At 39.1% G+C, this 21,838-nt stretch overlaps 2 protein-coding genes across 4 annotated transcripts in view; one reads left to right on the plus strand and one right to left on the minus strand.

The window, feature by feature from the left end:
* The window catches only part of TLCD4 (TLC domain containing 4), a 78,682-nt gene extending 74,092 nt beyond the window's left edge, over positions 1-4,590 (minus strand). Inside the window, exon 1 of the mRNA XM_034779281.1 lies at positions 4,246-4,590. The gene's annotated coding sequence lies outside the window, so the exon portion shown is untranslated. The remainder of the gene's footprint in view (positions 1-4,245) is intronic.
* A 164-nt stretch (positions 4,591-4,754) lies between these two features.
* ALG14 (ALG14 UDP-N-acetylglucosaminyltransferase subunit) overlaps positions 4,755-21,838 on the plus strand; it is a 32,013-nt gene continuing 14,929 nt past the window's right edge. For 2 of the 3 annotated variants that reach the window (XM_034779283.1, XM_034779282.1), the window contains exons 1-3: positions 4,907-5,065; positions 8,456-8,607; positions 11,943-12,065. In XM_034779283.1, the coding sequence (XP_034635174.1) occupies positions 4,933-5,065; positions 8,456-8,607; positions 11,943-12,065 (408 nt within the window). In that variant the 5' untranslated portion in view covers positions 4,907-4,932. Of the gene's footprint in view, positions 4,841-4,906; positions 5,066-8,455; positions 8,608-11,942; positions 12,066-21,838 lie in introns of those variants that run through there. The other variant, XM_034779284.1, reaches the window with a different exon arrangement.

Consider the following 21,838-nt stretch of genomic DNA (forward strand, 5'->3'; position numbering starts at 1 on the left):
ACACACAAATTGAGCTTTCCACTCCCTTTCCTGTGATAATATTGAGAGAGGTTCAGAGTAGACCATACCCTGCTGTTCAAGTAAAGTTAGTTAGTCAACTACAACAAAAACCGTGACTGGGAAGTGAGAGGAGAAACAAGGAGCTTTACAGGCAGGGAGAGAAAGGGGGTGGGGGGAGGATATGATTGGGAAGGAGAGAGAAAAATCATAGGAACATCATAAAACATATTGACTGTCTACAGACATAAGAGCAATAATTAATTGTTCCTTGGGTACATGCTGTTCTCACCCTTCAGCTCAGCTCCACAAATTATTTTGCACTCAGACAATAGATAAATATACACTAAAGTATTTAGTAGCAAATGGAGTCTGACTAATTGTGCAGCCTAAAGTTGGTAAAATGGAAAACCCCTTGGATAGAACTGAATATAAAATGTGCTATAACTATTAGTGTAATTAAACCATCTAGCTTTTTGCTTCTTTTTTTAATTTCAGTGCTTCACTTTATACCTTTACGCAGGACTTTATAGACTTTGAAGACAGGACTAAGCATATGCTCTCTTCTTTTCTTCACTTTCATCTCTAATTATATTTTAAAATCTTATAATTTTAAAATCCCTTTAAAAAAAAATAGATTTGTTCAGTGTTATGGAATCAAGTACACATGTAATAAAAAATCAGCAAAGAGTTTGCTAATGCTTTATAACTCGTTACAGATGACCTACTATGGATTTTTTTAAACAATTGGACTGGTTTCCTTTTTTTTCCTTATAATATAGACCAGAATGAGTCCCTGGCATGTGTTTTTACCTAAGAAATATCATAGAAACGTAGGACTAGAAGGGACCTCAAGAGGTCATCTAGTACTCTAGTCCATCCACCTCTCTCACTCCCTCGGGCAAGGCCAAGTATACTTAAACCATCTCTGACAGATGTTTTGTCTAACCTGTTCTTAAAGACCTCCAATGACGGGGATTCCACAACCTCCTTAGTTAAGTACTAGAATAGGTTACCAATCCTTATGGTTGGACAATTTTTTTCCCTAATATCCAACCTAAATTTCCCTGGCTATAGATTAAGCAGATTACTTCTTGTCCTACCTTCAGTGGACATGGAGAACTTCAGGTAGGAGAAAAGCAGGCTTATCAAGTCTGTCTTCTCTAGTTTTGCTGGAGGACCTCTCAGGATCTCAGAGGATTTTCATTGCCATCTCTCACACATTAAATCGACAGAGTGGGGGCGCTGAATCATTAACAAAGAAGCCTTCCTCCCAGTTGTTAGTCACTGATGCTTAATAGGCATTGCCAAAACAGAGTTTAACAGTTACATAAAAATCCTCCACCTTCTTTTGGTGTAGACACATGCATAACGAGGCTGATGCAAACCAAGTTTACATGGACCTAACTTTGTAGTGGAGACCAGACTTTGGCTGCTTAACATTTACTCACTTGACTTTTGTGATATTACCATTTCACTAGTTAGGACCTGAATTTCTAATGTTAAAGAAAAAATAATTAAACCCAACCACCGGCTTTCAGGTTGTCTTCGTACAAAGAACAAAAAGGATACAAGCCCATTTTCCCTTTTCCTCTTTCGTGGCAGGTTGCCTTTAAGATTCTAAATCCACCATTGCCACATACAACTCATTAGAGAATTACTTTTTTGAAGAATTCAAGTTTACTGAAGCAACCCAAATATCCTACTGTACTTTTCAGACCACTTATCCTCTACAATTCTTACATAGAAAGTAAAGTTCCTGGGACCACTAATTCTACTGCAGCACTACTTTTCCCAGGAATTCAGTATTGGCTCAGAAACAGTAATTTCCTAAATGGTATATTGCCCTTCACAGAGAAGTTTTACATGACATGAAAAGAATCTATTAAGAAATCTTTTATTATACAGAAAAATCTATTATCTATAGTCAATAGATGGCTTAATATTAACATGAGTCTGTTAAAAAGGAACACTCAAGTTAGTGCACACTAGTCAACCTACCATAAATCAGATCAATATATTCAGCTTGAAATACAACAAAATCCAATGGAGCTAGAGAATATTAATAAGACATTCCTAAGTATCTAGGAAGGTATTAGAAACAAAAGGTACACAGGCATTGTTTCTTTCAACAGTTACTTATTTAATACATATTAAGCTCTCTCTTGTTCATACTTCTACAATGGAGGAACACTCAATAGTAGGTATTCAAAGCCCATTACAAGCAATCAACATTTTGCATGTTTCAGTTCCTTCAACAAACCTTTTCACTTACCAATTAAACGGATATCAGTAAAAACTACCTCAAATTGTCCTAGGAATGTCAGACAGTGGATCTGACCATTAGACAAGCAAAGTTATTTACAGCTCACTTTTTTTTTTCTCCTAGCAGAGAAAAAATACTTTCAGCATATTACATTTCTAGCTTTCCTCATTAAAGTCATAGTAAATTGTAAAATGACTATGAAGAGGTCAATTTAATTTAACACTTACATACCAGTATAGTTTTCCAGATAGATATTGAGTGTACTAGGAAGCTCTCTCAAGGAGTAGTCACATTTCAAAAAGACAAACACTAGGTTTTCTTCTCCTGCTTTTTCCCTTCTTATCTTTGGACAACACTGCCTTAGGAGTGGGCCATACAAACTATGCCATCTTAGATTACAAGAGCATTTTTTCCATCCACTTGCTCTAAAGTGAACTGAATACATTAAGTATCACTTTCCTTAAAGACAATGCTGACTGACTTTAAGATGGGAATGGTTTCTTTCTCCTAAATGAGAAATTCAAAGCTAATTTCCTGCAGCCATGGCAGAGACTTTAATAGTACTCTGAAGTAGCCATTTGAAGTGACAGCCCTTATAATCATAATATAAACTATACATAAAACTGGCACTTATAGATCTCTTAATTCCAAAGCATGGTATAAACTAACTAATCAATAGAGACTCTTCAGGATAAACTCACACCTTCCTTTCAGACATTGTCAGGGCGAGCAGATTTCACATTCACCTGGACTACTAGTAACAGATTTTTGGTCCCAATAAAAGAGCCCAACAGTATCCAACACCTTCCTTAGTCAAGCATCCAGATTTATAGGTACTCCACGAGTTTTCAGCTAAAGTGGCTACTTTGGGATTTTGGAAGAGTTACTAGCTCTAGCCACAAACTATGTTACCTGCAAGCACTGCTAATATTGACCAATACTGAGACCAAGTATTGTACAAGGATCTGGTAATAACGGTGAGGGCTACAACCAAAGACAAGATAGAGTTTGTCAAGGGGAATACAGTGGGGTCTAACAGCTACAAAGAGACTTGTTTCCTGACTCCAATGGCGCCGTCTCCTACAGCTATCTGTATGAAATCCCCATCTGATATTTGCTGGGATATGGAGCACCCTAGGCTACTGCAAAATTGTCATAAGGAAACAAATGCAGCTAGGTTACCATTTATTTAGAGCAGAAAAGAGGCTGCTCTATCAGAAAGGGCTGCGAGAATAAGTCTTGATGTACCTCCTCCAGTCAGATGAAGACCTGCAGTTTTATTGTTTATTTAGAATAAAAAGAAATGACCAGATTCTATTCCAGTAGAGATTTTCTGCAATTAGACTACAGGATTGTCCGTTCAAACCTCAAAGGCCATACTTTAAGCAGTTTTACTCAAACTCTGAGCCTTCCCTGGTGCCAAGCAGTCTGCTGTATGTACTGGTTGAAATGCCATACTCCTTCCTCCAGCAAAAGTTCCAATGAGCAAGGACTGTAGCACTTGAGCTTCTGAGTTTATTCAGAAAGATCACCAGTTAACTTTCCAGACTTCTTACAATTCGCTAGCTTTCTCCCCCTTCAAGGCCAGAGATCTAGCAGATCTTCAATGTATCTCTTCAGTATCAAGAGCAGGTTTCTCAAAGCAGATCCCTCCCTGCATGCTTCTCTTTTAATTTTACCCTTATTTTTAATAACTTGTCTTGACACAATACCCTTCCATTATTTAACTCACATTTCTGGATGAGTAACACCAGTCTCCAATAGTAAGTGTTAGCTAAAAAGAGGAAGTATACAAAATAAGTAAGAGGGAGAAAAGAGGGAATCTGATGACCAAGTCTGATAGTCATGCTCACAGCTATTTGCAGATTTCAAAACTCTTTCAATTTTAAGTAGGGCTGCTCAATAGGCCAAATGATGAGGAAAAAAAACAAGGAAGGAAACAGTGTTGGAAAAATAATTTAAATAAAACAAATCCTACCTACCCTCTCTCCCAGTGACCTGCAACATGAAGACATTTATTTTCATAGAAAGACAGTGTTTTCCTCTTGTGCATTGTCTACATATAAAATTAGCACTTAAATTGCTTTTGGTGCTAATCATTTTATTTTAAAGGGTTAACATGTGAATATGGCACTTCTTGCTGAACACATCCGTTCCCCGTGCCTTACGTTAGGGACAAAAAATAAGCTTCTACTACCCTGTACTCCTGCTAGTGCAAAGCTATAGAGAAGTGAGCAAGGTTTTTTTAATCTTGTCAACCAGGGGCAAGTTCACGGAGCTTTTCACCAGCTCTCAACAACGGCGGCGCTGCAGGGCCCCCGGCGCCTCACACCGAATCCTGGGCTCTAGCTTCAGCTTCCTACAAGCTCACTGCAGGGGAGCCGGACGCCCGCTTCCCAAGGCGCGCTGGAGCCGGAGGGGAGGGCGGCGCCCCTGCGCGTTGCAGGGATCAGGTGCGGGAGGGCAGCGGCGGCACTCCCTCCCTGGGGCGCGCGCGGAAGGACCTGCGTTGACTTTCCGCGGGGGCGGGGAGAAGTGAGATGCTCGCTCGCCACAGAACGAAGCGCATATACAGAAGTGAGTAAGTTTGAGCTGCCAAGGCACCCGTAGCTTTCGCGTCGTGTCTTCCTAGTTCTGTGGAATTCCATGTCCGCCCCTGTCGGGCTTTTATGGACGCCCTCCCGGCCGCGCTGGGCGCCGCTGCCCTGCTGTTGCTGCTCCTCACTGCGCGGCTTCTCCTAGCGAGGCGGAACAGCAGCCCGCGGACAGCTCCCCTCAGCCTCCTGGTGGTGGCCGGCTCCGGTGAGTAGAGACGGGCCCGCTCCCGGCCGGCCGGGGGCAGCACAGCGCACCGGCAAACTCCCACGGCCTGTCGCCGCCGTGAACTACAGCTTCCAGCACGGCCTCCGCTGCCCCCGGGAGCGGCGCATGCTGGGAAGTGTAGTCCTGTAGGTGGCGGCTCGGCGGCGGGTAGTCTGGTGCATGCTGGGAAGCGTGCTCGAGGCTTGCAGGGCGGTGCGGCTTGGAGCTGTGGTGTCCCCACAACAGCACTGTCCTGAAAGGGAGAGCTGGCCGGCGGGGCGGGGCTCCTGCGGCAGGGCCACAGAGAAGCAAGAGGCAGCTAAGGGAGAGCGGTGGAAAGTGGAGGTAGGCGAGTGAGGTCCGAGGGACAATATGAGGAAACCCGCGGGGGCATTAACAGAGAACGCAGGGTGATGCTCACTGCTCGGAGATGCCCAGGGACTCATGGGTCCTGCTTCGGCAGCCAGGTGGGCCAAAGAGCCAAACGCACCTGGGCCGGGGGTGGGAGAGCGTTACACCCCACACTGCGGAGAATAATAGTGCAGTGTTTTATGTTTCTGCTGTAATATGCAAGACCACTTCATCCACCACTAGGTGACAAGAGTAGTATTTTATTATAAATTTATTAGAGCCTAAGCTTTCGTTGGACTAGATGATTTCCTGAGGTCCCTTCCAACCCTGATATTCTATGACAGCACTTCTTCGGATGCATATAGATATATGCATCCGAAGAAGTGGGCTGTAGTCCACGAAAGCTTAGGCTCTAATAAATTTGTTAGTCTCCAAGGTGCCACAAGTACTCCTGTTCTTCTTTTTGTGGATACAGACTAACACAGCTGCTACTCTGAAACCTGTATTTTATTATGTTAATAGTGTAACCTTTCCATTGCTAGGATTGCAAAAATCATGCTCCAATACTCATGGGGTCCTTTGTATGCTACCATTATATACTTACTTATTTATTAAGAATATTAACATTTATCCCTGGCTGGGATGGAGCTCTGTGGCTGTAATACAGCTTGGCAACACCACACAGCTGTATTGGCAGCATGTGAAGTATAGGATGTCAAGGAAAGTTACATTAAATATGTCTTAAGATCTTGCTATACTTTCAAGGAAACAAACACTAGCTGTATCACTTATTCTTAAGGCACAGAAAACTAAGTGTGAAAGACACCCTCTATATAAGAAATGTGAGGTTAAGAACAGAGGGAGTGGGCTTCTTCTGGAATGACAACAGAAGAGTATAGGATACAATACACACAAATCTAAAGAGCAGAATTAAGAATGTGGTAGCATCTTTTGCTCCATTGGAACTTGTTTTACGAGCCCCCTGCAGTGCATAGTTGGGCTTTTTACTTATTTTTTTTCTTAAACTTCATTTTTGCACCCTTAAAAATAAAAAAATACATTATATCTGCTGTGTGAAAATCACTCACATCAAACCTAGTGAAGGATTAAGGTAATTTAAAAAAAAAATATATATATATATATATATATATAAAAATAAAAACCACATTAACAAAGAAACGACTGAGTTTAAACCTGGGAGCCGCTTCCTATAGTGCCACTATTATAGATTTAAATATAAAGATTTTAAACTTTTAATCCCACTACTGATCTAAGGTGGTCTCCTTCAGAACACTTCCATAAAATATTGTGCAAAAATTGACAATTTTGCCTAGGTGCTGAAATATGGCAGTCTAGATACACCTCTACCCAGATACAACGCTGTCCTTGGGAGCCAAAAAAATCTCACCATCTTATAGGTGACCGCGTTATATCGGGTTCGGTCCAGTATGCCGTGCCAGACTGGACTGGCTTCCCCAGCAGTGATTTAAAGGGCCTGGTGTTCCAGCCGCAGTGGGGAGCTCCAAGCCCTTTAAATCCCTGCCGGAGCTCTGGCAGCGGGGCTCAGGCAGAGATTTAAAGGGCCCGGGGCTCCACAAGAATTCGGATATAATGCAGTAAAGCAGCGGGGCTCGGGTGGCACTTTAAAGGGCCCAGGGCTCCCCACTGCTTTACCGCATTATATCCGAATTCGCGTTATATCGGGTCATATTCTATCGGGCTAGAGGTACCCTGTTTTTTTTATCCTGTCAGTCTCCTGCCATGGTATATTTTGGGTGTTAGTCTTCCAGATGATATTTGCCACCAGTGAAAATGGACACCAGCTGACAGAGTACAACTGGTTTTACTTACTTTAGTTTGGTCTACCTCTGCAACTCCATGGCAGAGTGAAAGTAACTAGGGCCCCAATCCTGCAAACACATGTACTCAACTGAAGCATACGTGCAAGATCAGGGCATAAAATAATACAGTCCTAGAATCCGATCCTGCATACTCTAAGGACAGGGAATTCCCATCAGCTTTAATGAGAGTGTTGCACTTGCAGCTTACAGGAGTGGGATCATATTCAGTTTCACTATTCATCTGGCTACCTGCATTGCATGTCATTGCACATGAGCATAGTATAACTGTGTGCCTGCTCCTCCTAAAAAGAGAGGGGGAAAAAAAAAAAAACATGCTGGAGGAAGAAAGGAATAAAAATGAGAGGCACCTACATTTTAAGACTGGCCCACCAAAATTGTGGTACCTAAAGTTGTCATGTTATCAATGTATAAATGAGGTTACATATATAGAGTCGCATGAGGTTCTATTAACAGGCAAATTGACTATTTCAGGGAAGATATGGCAGTCCTCCAACTGTTATAGTTGTCTTACCTGGACAACTTTGTTTTAACCATACTATTAAAATCACTCTACGGCCTAGTGATGATCAGGCACTAGATTAGTTACACTGGTAGAAGCTAGTGAAAAGCAGGTGACGGCAGAGTTGGAGTGATAAAAGGACATTTGTAATTACAGTAACCCATGTTGCTTCCAGATGGCCAGCATAGACCCAAAAGTATTGGTGCTGGCTGGTAAGGGGATCATGACCAGGAATGGCTTGCACATAGTGATAACATGTCCAAGGCTTTAAGTCTGACCATAGGATATAGTTAAGACAGTTATCAAACCGCATCCTCTCTGCAATGCAAGTGTGCTGTAAACAGGTCAAGATTCAACTGTGCTATAACCAGAACAGTTGTCTTAGCTGTATTTGTGGCACATACGTGACTATAGTAGGTCCTCTGTATGGGCCTGGTCCAACTCCTTTAAAATCAGTGAGTCTTTCAGTGAACTTAAATGAGAGTTGAACGGTCTCCATATTACCTTAACCATCACAAACAGCCCCTAATTAATTCCCAGCTGTCAGAGGAGGGTGAATGAGGCTAATATTAGCAATGTCTCTTGAAGGAAGAAGTGACCCCCAGCAGCATGTTTTCAATTGGGGGTTGCTAAATATTTCATATACTAAGTAGCTTCAATGTTTTTCCCCCCCCCCAGGAGGACACACAACAGAAATCCTGAGATTACTGAGCAGTTTGTCCCAGTCATACTCTCCTCGACATTACATTTTTGCAGATTCAGATAAAATGAGTGAAGATAAAATACGTACTTTTGAACAAAAAAGAGCTGAAACTTTCTCCAATTCCCAGGTAAGTTAAAGACATACTCATAAGAAAGCTTGATCATTGTACATGATATAGTACAGTAGAACCTCAGAGTTATGAACACCAGAGTTACAAACTGACTGGTCAACCACACACCTCATTTGGAACGGGAAATACGCAGTCAGGCAGCAGAGACCCCCCCAAAAAAAAAATACAGTATGATACGGTGTTAAATGTAAACTACAAAAAAATAAAGGGAAAGCAGCATTTTTCTTCTGCATAGTAAAGTTTCAAAGCTGTAGTAAGTCAATGTTCAGTTGTAAAACTTTTGAAAGAACCACCATAATGTTTTGTTCAGTGTTACTAACATTTCAGAGTTATGAAGAAATTCCATTCCTGAGATGTTTGTAGCTGAGGTTCTAATGTAGTTTAAATCACCTTTTAAAGGATTACTGGTTTCAGTAATGTTACTCTTTTAATATTGGATCAATTTGAAAAAAAAGTTTTCGGCTAAAATTCTTAAGGTGTATTAATTTGCTACACTTGTTCAATAAGCATGATATAAAATTGATGGCTTTCTGTACATTGATACTTCATGTAACATCTGTCATTTCTGAAAAATTAAGGGAACAGAACTGATTACATTTATATTATTTCAGTTTTTGTTCCTACCTAGGTCTAACATTACTTTCCAGCAGGGTTCTTTCAGCTCAGGTCCCTTTCCTGGAGTTAGGCCTCTTGTCACTACCTGGCAAGAGTCCTCCTGCACAGATCTGTCAACAACAACTCTTCTCTGGGACAGCATATAGTTTCTGACAGGCTTGGCTTCCTTCCATCATTTAGGAATTCCCTGTTCCTCAGAGCACACCTTCCCTCATCCAGTGAGCTTTCCTGGACACTCCTCTCATCAGGAACTTCCTGTCTATAGAAGCCAGCTCAGTTGAGCCCTGGTAACCCTTTATCAGGCTCACTAGCTAATCAGCTGACAACCAGCCAGGGCATTTAATTATTTCCAGGTGGGATTTGAGTTGGCTAGTTCTTCCTTACAGGAGTGTGTCTCAAGTAGGCTAGTCCCTGACTCTTTTTAAAGGGCAGGTCCCCATGACAGTCACCCTATCAGTTTACATGGATTGAACAGAAATAAAACAGCAGTAATCAACAGGTTCTTACAGAAAATCTCCTTAGTCATTAAGTAAACAAGTTATTTTGCACAAAAGCAAATTTAACCAAAATCCCTTCCCCAGTATCTCATTTCTTTGACAGGATTACAGCTTGTTCAGTTGAACACACTGTAATGGGCCATGGCAATGGCAAGCTTTCACTACCTCTCCTTGCATGCTTCAGCAAAAGAATCAAAAAGTCACTAGATAATAAAGGGCTACAGCACTGATGTTTAAACTTACAGTTCTCCAGTCTCATCTGTTGAACTGCCAGTTTTGACAGTTTGATGTCTGACTAACAATGAGAAGGTCTCTATGTGCAGAAAAAACAATTATAAATAAGCACAACCTTATAAAATCATATCGGAGATGAAAAAGACCAATTGGTCCATATCTGGTATATGAGCATGATATGTTGACTTCCATTAAAAGATGTATCAGATTTAAGTGCTTACTGTTAGCCTTTGTATCATAGTAGAGATGGAACATGTTACTGCAAGAATTAAATTTCTAAAAAAAAAATATAGATCAGGGGGCTGGTGGAAATCATAAGTTTAAAACTTTCTTAGTTAACTATGTGTAGATAAGCTTTCTACGGTTTTTCTTAAGGAATGTCATTTCTGAAAAGCATTCCATACAGCCATTATGTCAAGTTCCCTCATACACTATGGTAACTTTCATTTATTTATAAGACACTGTGCAGTTCAGTGCTTTCGGCACAAGCCTCCCTTCTGTACAATTCCATGTCAAGATTTAATACAGTCTATAGCTGTTAAACAGAATGTTTTCACAAAATGTCATAACACAGATGACTCAAAATAACAGTATTTAAAGAAAAGTTTGTGACAATAATGCAAGTTTGTATTTAAAATGTGTAGCCACATTAGAAAGTCTATTGGAATAATGCTATGTTCTGTCACTTCTGCTGCTTTTTAACCATTCTTTCCAACCCTCTGTACAACTTTTCTCTTTATCTTTAGTTTACTTTTTTTTAAACAAGTCTTAAAACTTGGTCTCTCCTAACTTCAAACCACCACTCATCAGGGAAACATGATTTTAGCTAAGACTGGTGTATTTAGAATGAGTGGAGACTTTATGGTTTTGGTGATGAGATTAGGAGCGTTTTACTTCCAGGTCATCAGTTGGAATTCTGCCAAATTGATAGTGACTGAGACTCGTTACCATTTGATGACTGTTTGGTGGCCTTCATGAAATGAGTTAGCAGCTTCTGGCCAGTTCTTAGGAAATAGTTGTCCACCTCACTAAAACCGCTATCACACATGGCACGTTTGTTTGGAGTTTCACTGGAGATCAACTTTTCAGTGTGCATAGAGACTGACTTTTGACCCATCTGTGTGTTCTAGAATTGTTTCCATCAGGTCCAAAAGCCTGCTAGCAAGGATGTGTGGAATCTAAGTACTGTTATTCATGTGCTATCTGTTTTGAGGGGGGATGGGGGAAGAGAAAAATAAATTTCAAATTCTGCAGTTTGGTATCTTTCTTGATTATTGAATGTTCTCTCTCCCCCTCCCTTTAATTTACTAGTTTATAAAGAAATTGACAATATTACTTTTCTCAATTATTAATTTCTTTATTCAAACACTTTTTCTATCAGTTTTGTTGCTGATCCATTCATTTAAAGGATAGGAATATCATTTATTTAATACATTTTTTTAAAAATTGTGATTAAACTGAGTATGCTGGCCACTGATACATTAGAGTCTCTTCTTGCTTACCTCAGTTTTTACACTACTATAACTCCACTCCCAGTTTACACTTGCAAAAGTCAGAAAATGTATCTGATGAGTATAAACATAAAAATGTCTTAACAATGCTTTGTGTTGTCCACTAGGTGGGGCACTAAGTTAACATACTGCAGATGATGTTGCTCCTTATGTGTATTTTTTTTGAGCTAGAAGTGTTTTAAAGTAACGTGGGATGGGACAGAGTATTGTACAATTCTGGTATTGTAGTTCTGGTATTCTGGTATACAAGACGTATTGTTTTTACAGCACCCCAAAGAGTGCTATTCACTTTACACAACAAGGTTCTTGACCAAAGGATTTACACTCCAGATTTTAGAAATAATAAGTGCGTGTAATAAGGAAACATACAAAATGAACAACAAATAAATATTTTTATAGTAACATAGATATATATGCTGTCACATATTCTGCAGAAGGAATGTATTTTAATTCAGTTTATCCTACTCTCTTTCAGTTTACCCTTAATCGTATTCCCAGATGTCGGGAGGTGTGCCAGTCTTGGAGCTCTTCAGTACTGACAACACTGTACTCCATACTTTACTCCTTTCCTTTGACTTTCAGACTAAAGCCAGATTTGGTATGTAAAACAAACCTTGTTAATGGTGAAATGCTAATCTGTTCTAAAAAGGAGTAGCTGTTTGGGATATCAAACCATTAATGAATATACAATGTGTGTACACTTAGGCTTACGGTCCTTACTCGAGTAAAACTCCCATTAAGAAAGGACCACAGGATCAGGCTATAATGGTATGCTAGAACAAAATCCACGCTCCTCCTTACCAATCCAAAATTCTGTGTTTCTACTTAACAATAGACTAAATTCTTAAACAGATGAAGTTGTGCCGTGCTTTCACTCTCTGCTATTAAAGATGCCTATGATATCATCTACAGAAGCAACAGAATTTTGAACTGATGTCAGGGATGATATTTCTCAAATATGACAGTGTGGCTTCACAGTCAGGAGCTGCATGTTGGAAAAGACACCCTGTAGATTTCTTAGTAGTCATTAAAAAGAAGGGAAGTGTTTAAATTTTATCCTGGAAAATCTACAGTTGGACTCCATGGCTGGAGCCCTGTAAAATATCTGTAGTCCTGTGGCTGTGGAAGATAATAATTATTGACTTTAGCCCAAAATGTGGCCTAATTACTTATTGAGTGATGTACGGCAAATAATATTTTATGAAATTTGCCAAATTTAATTGATATACTGTATGTAATTTTATATATTTTAAAGTAAAGTAGAATCTTTGTAATTGGCACTTTCAGGTGTCAAGTAAATGATTGTCCCAGTTAAGGAAGTTTCTTAGCAGTATATCATGCATATTCACTTTAATGAATTACTTAGTGTACTAAGCACCTAAGAATATATTAAAGTAAGTTTAAATCTCTTGTCATCCATATTGGAATAGGGATGCAGCAGGAAACAAACATAGGGTTGCACATTAGAAATCTAGGATACCAATGTATCCCTTTAGGTTTGTAAGGTAACTCCCTTCTCTTCATGTGTCAGTATATTTATGCCTGCATCTGTAATTTTCACTCCATGTATCTGAAGAAGTGAGGTTTTTTACCCACGAAAGCTTATGCCCAAATAAATCTGTTAGTCTTTAAGATGCTACCAAACTCCTCGTTGTTTTTGTGGATACAGACTAACACAGCTACCCCTCTGATATTTTAGGTATGCGTAACTTAGCAAACTTCATTGAAGCTCGTTACACTCCCTCCATCATGCTGGTAGAAGCTGACACAGTCCAGATTGCAAGTGCTTGTTGATGGTTATCTCTACAAGGAGTAGGAATGCAGTAGCACAAGCTATCTGCAATCCCTGTTCTTTAGCCTTGAGAGTGGGTGTGGCCCATCTAGGCAGGGCAGGTTCAGACCAAACAGGGATTCAGTACTTCACTTGAGCAGTACATGTCAATACGGTTCTGACTAAATTTTAAAACTGCCCTGTTTCTGTATTTCTCTCTTTGGCACAGAGCCTCAGGGCACTTACTGGCCAATCTAACTTAGGTGCCCATTTACATGGACTTTTCAACTACATGTCAATTTATTCAATTTTAGAGTCACTGAAATTAATTACTTAGCCTGACTGGCAATGATCTCATTTAAGCAGATATGCCACTTACCAAAATGTAGATTAGATGTAACCTATTGTAGTAATTTTTTTCATTTGTCCTCAAATATGTAAATTCATGCTATTTAAAGCCAACATATTTCTGTTACTATCACCCAGTGCATTTTAATAAATCATAAGCATTCAAAATTTTGTCATTCTTGCATTTATGACTATATTTAGTAAAGATGCACCCACCACAAAAATTTGAATTGAAACCTAACTTCCGCAAAGTTAGTGTGCTTGGATTCAGGGTTTTGGTTCTGACCCATCTCTAATATAATCTTCAGTTATCTAGTATAGTAATTCTGAATAGCATCAAGATTAACTACATATGCAGTACGTTGCAACAAGATAGTTTCTGTAAATCAGTGGTTCTCAACCTCTCCAGACTACTGTACCCCTTTCAGGAGTCTGATTTGTCTTTTGTACCCCCAAGTTTCACCACTTAAAAACTACTTGCTTACAATATCAGACAAAAATACAAAAGTGTCACAGCACACTATTATTGAGAAATTGCTTACTTTCTCATTTTTATCATATAATTATCAAACGAATCAATTGGAATATAAATATTGTACGTACATTTCAGTTATAGTATATAGAGCAGTATAAACAAGACATTGTCTATATGAAATTTTAGCTTGAACTGACCTCTCTAGTGCTTTTCATGTAGCCTGTTATAAAACTAGGCAAATATCTAGATGAGTCGATATACCCCCTGGAAGACCTCTGCATATCCCCAGGGGTACATGTATCCCTGGTTGAGAACCACTGCTGTAAATGATCTGTTTATGGGCCTGATCCTGGTCTCATTGGCTTAATTGGTGCAGATAAGTTTGCGTTGCAGCAAATCTTACACACAGTTTAAATAAAACAGAAGATCAAGGAGAAGTCATTGTCGAGCCCCCTGCTATTCTCTCCACACATTAATTAAAAAAGAAACACAAAGAAAAAGTAAAGTGCCTTTTATCCAAATTAAATGGACAGCCTGTAGGAGATCAGAGTAACGAGTGCATTAGGAAATTGCCTTGCTACAGTAGTGGTTTCATTTAATGAGTATCAATTTTATCGAGTTATCATTATGAGTGAAATTGACTGGAAAACCTAACTGAGCAGCTTAATATGCTACCAAAGGAGCCGACATGGAAAATCATATGAGAAGAACACTGTGAAGTTACTAACTGTTATATAATTCAATTGATCCTTTGTTTGTAAGAGGAACTTAAAATGACTGTGACATTTGCAGCAGACTCAGAATTATCAGAACTTTATGTTAAAATTGCTAATCTATTGATAGTTTAGTACTCATGTAATGCTTTTGACATTAAAAAGAAAAGTCTGTCTTGATAAAATGAATAATAGTTTAAAGAAAGACTACATCTTTGCAAAGGTCCATATGCCCTTTGCACTGAAATCCTCCACACTTCTATTTATTAAGAAAATTCAAGAACATTGTAAATTTTTAAACGGCACAGATCCGTGATCACTTCAAAATACCTGAGAATAAAAGTCAGAGTGCTTGTAAAGATTACAGAATAGTTAAAAGGGCAAAAATAGAGACTAAAATGCCTTTTTTGCCAATAAAAAGATTCTAGATGTGTAGTACATAAAACAATTGCTTATATTTAACTTTCCTTGGGTGAAAGTGTGGTTAATGGACTGCAGCTCCCTACATTCTTGGCAGAATATCATGTTCCTTAGTTTATAAAACTTAGGAGTGGGGAAAATGAATACTAGAATTGAGTTGACAGCATTTGTGTAAAATTTCTGATATAAAAATCAGCACCCAAATATTACTTTGCTTAATGTTCCTAAATTTATCAGATCAGGTCAAGAACTAAGTATTTGTAACACTGGAAGCTATAGAGACTCTAGGTTTTATCAATGTAGGCAAATATTTTTCTGCTGTACTTTTTCTTGGGGAAAAAGGAGGAGTTTGGAATACTTCTAAATCATTTATATATTGGAATGACTGATCCTACAAATCCTTGTGCACCTAAAACCCCTGTTGACTTCAGTGGAAGTTTTTAGGAGCATGAGGAATGCAAGATCTTGCCTTCTTGAAGTGAAACATGTCCTGGGCATCAGAAAGCCCCAAATGCAGCAGAACTGATGCAGTTCCACTCTTCAGTAGGTGGAGGACAAGGAGAGTCCTGTATTGAGTTCCCTGTGTACCACAAAGGCAAGCTTTGCAGTGTGTAGACTTACGATGGCATAACTAGTGGGTCCATGGACCAAAACTGTATAAGGGAAGCAACAGACTCAGCTGCACTGGTGTTGCGTGCCTTGACTCTTAGTTGTGGGGAGGATAACGTCTCCTTTCATACCTTGCCTTGGGCTCATGGCAAAGCCCTTTAGCTTGTGCTTTGTGTTAGGGAGCAGAGTTCAGCATCCTATCCTGAGGTCATTAGGAGTTGAGGATGCTGAACAACTCTCAGGAGGCACTCAGTACCTTTCCAGCTCAGGTACTTGGTTTAAAAAAAAAAAAAGAAAAGCATTTTTCGTAGATTAGATCTAATCCTTTTCAGACAGATTCTGTGGTTAAGATTTTCAAAAGTGACTAGTGATTTTTGTTGTCAAACTTGAGACATCTTAGAGGGGCCTGATTTTTAGAGCTCAGTGCTCATCACTTTTTGAAAATTACATCCATTTAAAGCAGTGATTCTTTACCTGGGGTGCACGCACCCCCTGGGGGTGCGAGATGCGCTTTCTGGGGGTGCGAGTCATGCCAGATTTTTTTTATAAGGTAAATCATCAAAAACACAAATTAAGCACAGGCACGTAAGTACAACTACTTTGTTTCGTCAAACCTATCTATTTATTAACATACATTTTTTAACGATTATTGTAATATACGAACAAAAAAATATATCTAGGTTTAAAGAACTGACCTGCTTCAGTGATTTTTGATAAGGGGTGCAAGAACATATTTTGAGAACCATTGGGGTGCAGGTTTCAGTAAAGGTTAAGAACCATTGCTTTAAAGTGTTGTATCAACCAAAATCACAAGTCACTTCTCAAAAACTTGACCTATATTTATATATCCAAGTACAATACGTTAGAAATAATTAAACATTGTAAAATGCCGAGTTCTTAAGCTAGTTAAGTTCACCATAATAAACCTAGATAAATGCTCACACAATGAAACTGTATGAAAGGAGTCCTTTATTTCACTTAGCTAAGATTTTCCATTCTTTGTACCATGTTCAAAATGTCTTAAGTTCACAGCACTTGAGCAAGTTGCTATGATGGACAATAAGTTATTGTTCCTTTATATCATGATTCTCATTAGATCTTTGTGGTAATCCTTTCCTATTTTTCACTTTTTAAACAAGTGCACTGTGTGTGATGCTGCTAGTAAGGGGAATCTAGTAATTTGTTTTGTGTGCCAAAGCATTTTCCCCCCATAGTTTGTCTGGTACTGTACTGTTTTTATATTATGTCTCATCTACTATTATCCTTTTTTAGATAAAAAACACTTAACATGTACAAGAGAAACCAAAGTGGAAAAAGGTCAGCTGTTTAAGTTGCACAGTATAAAAAAGGAAGGAAAGTTTAACCACACAAAATTAAGACTAAGTTCTCTCCCAGGATTTACTAAAACATGGGGGAGTCTTCTGTTCTTTGTTTAATACTTTGCACATATATAGATCTTTTCATCCCTAAAGCACTGGGGAGCAGTGGGGGCAGAAAACCTAACTGGCTTCAAGACTGAGCTTGATAAGTTTATGGAAGGGATGGTATGATGGGACTGCCTACAATGGCATGTGGTCCCTCAGCGGCTGCCAGTAGCAAACATCCCCAATGCCCAGAGATGAGACACTAGATGGAGAGGGCTCTTGAATTACCTGGGAAAGAATTCTCTGTAGTATCTGCCTGCTGGGTCTTGCCCACATGCTCAGGGTCTAACTGATCACCATATATGGGGTTGGGAAGGAATTTTCCCCCAGGTCAGATTGGCAGAGACTGAGGGGTTTTTTTGCCTTCCTCTGCAGCATGGGGCACAGGTCATTTGCAGGTTTAAACTAGTGTAAATGGTGAATTCTCTTTAACTTGAAGACTTTAAACCATGATTTGAGGGTATCAGTAACTCAACCAGAGGTTAGGGGTCTATTACAGGAATGGATGGGTGAGGTTCTGTAGCCTGAGCTGTGCAGGTGGTCAGACTAGATGATCATGATAGTCCCTTCTGACCTTTAAAGTCTTTGAGTCATTTTACCATTGTTGACCAATTCTTACAACAACATTACCAATGACATAACTCAGGTCTCCAGAGGGAGACAATGTTGGGGTTAAGGTTAGAGCTGAGTTTCTGGCTCCCAGTCGTATGGTCAGCCTCTAGATTTAACTTCTTTTTAGGTTTAAATATATCTCACTCATCCTCTACCTTATGAAAATAGTGTTTTACTTTTCCTCACATCACATAACTTTTATATGTAGCATATCAATTGCTATCTTATGAGCATGTTTATATGCATATAACAAAAGTCACATTTAACTACCTCAAAAGTACCTTTTTCAAAGTTTCTGATCCATACTAATGAAAGCCACACTGAGAATTGTGGTTTTTAAAGTTCAGTTGTAGGGTTGTTGTCAAGCAAGCATATTTATATACAGTTTTTAGGTTTTATTATCCTTTTTTCTCTTTGGAATAGGAGGCTAGGGCGCTGTACAGTACGATAATGTTTACTTTGAGGGAAGACAGGCCCTCATCCTCTAAACTAGGTCTACAAACTGATCTAGAATTTCCTGGGATTTCTAAGCAGGAGATCATTCCCATACAGGCTCAGCTAAGATGCCATTCAGAGCCTTGGGGACATGCTGAAGGATGACTTAGAGAACATGACAAAGAAGAGCCATGTCCCTGTCTGCTCTTAAGATTGCCACTAAAAATCTGCATTCGAGCAACTGGTGTCTTGTAGCAGACCACACTTATCAGCAAATTAATAATTGAGATTGTTGAAATCCTGGAGCATTCTAATTAACCTCTGCAATCTTTCTGCCATTTATGAATCATCCTTCTGATGATAATGTGACCGGATCCGCACACAGTGTTCTGAATGCAGTTTCATTTGTGCCATAATGTCTTCTGATCCATATTCATTTTCTCTATGTATTATGGAATTTTGTTTGTTTACTGTTGTTTCCACTACATGCTTTATGAAAGTCAAAAGAACTTCCTAATGCTATTTTTTGTAAGTTCCACATATTGTAATTTGCTGTTACATATTATAAAACTTTTTATTTAAGTATTTTTATACAGCTCCCAACAGTACAGCATATGGGTGCCTCATTAGTTAAAAACATGCAGTTAAAATAAACTGAACACAATAATACTGCACACCGACTGCAGCTGCTTTAGGACAGTGGCTGCCTTCTCTGGTGGATATCTGTCTTTTGAAAATTAATTCCAGAGTCTAGTTAGCCAGTTGCACCTTACAGTCGGCTCCAAAGGCCACTAACCTGTGGCTCTGGTGAGCTGTTTGAAGTAGTAAGTTCCATAAGTGAATGTGAAAGTCCTCCACTGAAAAATGCTGTGGGCTAAGAAGTTTGGTCACTTTCAGCCATTCTAGTTTCTTGATCTCATTGAGGATCCTGGGTTTATTTTGGTATTTCTCTTCTTTTTCTACTTGGAAATTGTTTTTTTTTTTTTTTTTTTGGCATTTCTTACCAATCCTCCTTTGAGAATACTGAGACAAACAACTAAACGCTCTTAAAGCAGTTCCTGTCTGTCAGTCTATGACAATTTAGTAATATTTTTAAAGGCTCTATTTTTTTCTTGCTGACTTCTTGTTCCTTTTGTACTTGAAACTTTTCTTACTATTTCTTAAATGCAGCCACAAAGGCGCTTTAAAAAAAAAAAACTGGGATTTTGTCTTTTTTGATTCTTTATTATGTATAAAAAGAAGATCTCCAGGATTTTTTCCCCCTTTGTTTCTTATTCCCTTCCTTCCCTCCTTCTGCACTTGTTTTTTATCTTTAGAATATCAAGAATGTCAATTTGGGACTTCCCTAGTGTTGCTGGAGGATGATGGGAGGATCTCAGAAGTTTGTGAGCTTTCACACTTTAACTGACGTGACTGTGGTGTTAAAGATTCAGCAAATACTACTTTTTTCCCCCAATTTGCTATTGAACTGTGTCAACAAAATCAAGGAGTTTTTAAATAGTCTAACAAAGTCAGTTCTTTGTACAGATTCTCAGATTTCAATCTCTTGACTCTTCAGAGATACTTTTTTTCCCCAGTAATTCTACAGTTTTCCAATCTAAATAGGCGCTACAGAAATTTCTAATATAAAAACGAAAACACAGCAGAATAAAAAAACAACCACCACCTTTCAGGCCTCCACTGTTAATTATAATGAAGCAAAAGACCCAGGCCCATTATTTTTCCCTTTGCAGGTTACCTTTAAACTCTTGTTAAATTGTCCTTTTAATTTTTATTTTCTAGTGATAAGGTTTCACTGCAGATGAGTGATGTCATGTCAAAATTAGCATGAAAACAAAGAACCAGTTGACAAGCCTTTTTCATTTATAATAAAATGATAGAGCATGACATTGCTTTATCCGTCCATGAGGATACTTTATCCAGTCATGGATACTGTTTCTCAAGGTTAAAGATCAGTATTTCCTCTTGATCTCTTGCTATTTTGTTGCACTGGCATGTTGTAATGTGTTTTGATAGTTACCTGTTTTATGATATTTAATAAGCAGTGATCAAATACCGAATTTATAGAAGTGAATATCTGACTTGTCACTAAGATTTAACCCTTTCACCCTAGCCTGTATCTTTTTTATAATAATCACTATAACATTAAAACTATATTAGGTACTTTACAGACAAATTTGAAGACAAAGGGTAAAATTTTCATAAGTGCCTAAGTCCCATTTTCAAAAGTGACTTAGGAATACAAGTCTTATTGATTTTCAGTGACAGTTCAGCTCTTAGAGTTAGATTTTTAAAGATATTTAGGCACCTTACATTGAGTTAGCTTTGTATCACCGTGGTGGCACAAAGATGTCTGGAATCTTTGGCTGACACAGAGCCACTATAGCTCTCTTCTGTCCCCTCCACTCCCATTCCGGTTAATTGTGCAAGCAATGAATTGGGAAAAGGAGGCCTGATCAATGTTTTCTTAGGCCTGGCTTATCCCCAGTTGCTATAACATCCCTTGGGGTCCATTATCAGTTAGCATAAATGGGAAAAGCCTGAAGCCTACTCTAAGTCATATAGGCAATTATGGAGAAGCAAAATGGATTCTTTGCATCAGTCTCCACTGCAGAACATGTGGGGGAGATACCCACATCAGAGTTATTCTTTTTGGGCAAGAAATCTGAAGTACTGTCACGAGCTGATGTGTCGATAGAAGAGATTTTAGAACACATAAATAAACTGATTAGTAATAAGTTACCAGTACCAGATGGTATTCACCCAAGAGTTCTGAAGGAACTAAAATATGAAATTGCAGAACTACTAATTGTAGTATATGGAGATATACCTATCTCATAGAGCTGGAAGGGACCCCGAGAGGTCATCGAGTCCAGCCCCCTGCCTTCACTAGCAGGACCAAGTACTGATTTTCCCCAGATCCCTAAGTGGCCCCCTCAAGGATTGAACTCACAACCCTGGGTTTAGCAGGCCAATGCTCAAATCACTGAGCTATCCCTCCCCCCGTAATTTAGCTCTGAAGTTAGCGTCTCTACCAGATGACTGGAAGGTAGCTAGCATAATGCCAATTTTAAAAATGGGCTTCAGAGGAGATCCTGGCACTTACAGTCCAGTGAGCTTAACCTCACTACTGGGCAAATTGATTGAAACAATAGTAAAGAACAGAATTATTAGACACTTAGACACAATTTGTTGGGGAAGACACAACACAGCTTTTGTAAAGGGAAGTCATGCCTCACCAATCTATTAGAATTCTCTGAGGGAGTCAACAGGCCGTGGAGAAGAGTATTCCAATCAATATAATGTACTTGGATTTTCAGAAAGCCTTTGACAAGGTACCAAAAGCTCGTAAGGAAACTAAGAAGCTATGGGATAAGAGGGGAGGTACTACCTCACCACCTTGTCTCTCTAATATCCTGGAACCAACATGCTAAAAACACCACTGCAAATGAATGAAATTATTCAAGATAGTTAACTCCTTGCATTCTGTTTTGGACTTACAGAGGGCTCTCTTAAAACTAGGTGAGTGGGCAACAAAATGGCAGATGAAATTCAGTGTTAAGT

This window comes from Trachemys scripta, chromosome 8, assembly GCF_013100865.1.
Source record: "Trachemys scripta elegans isolate TJP31775 chromosome 8, CAS_Tse_1.0, whole genome shotgun sequence".
In the NCBI taxonomy this organism is placed as follows: Eukaryota; Metazoa; Chordata; order Testudines; family Emydidae; genus Trachemys; species Trachemys scripta.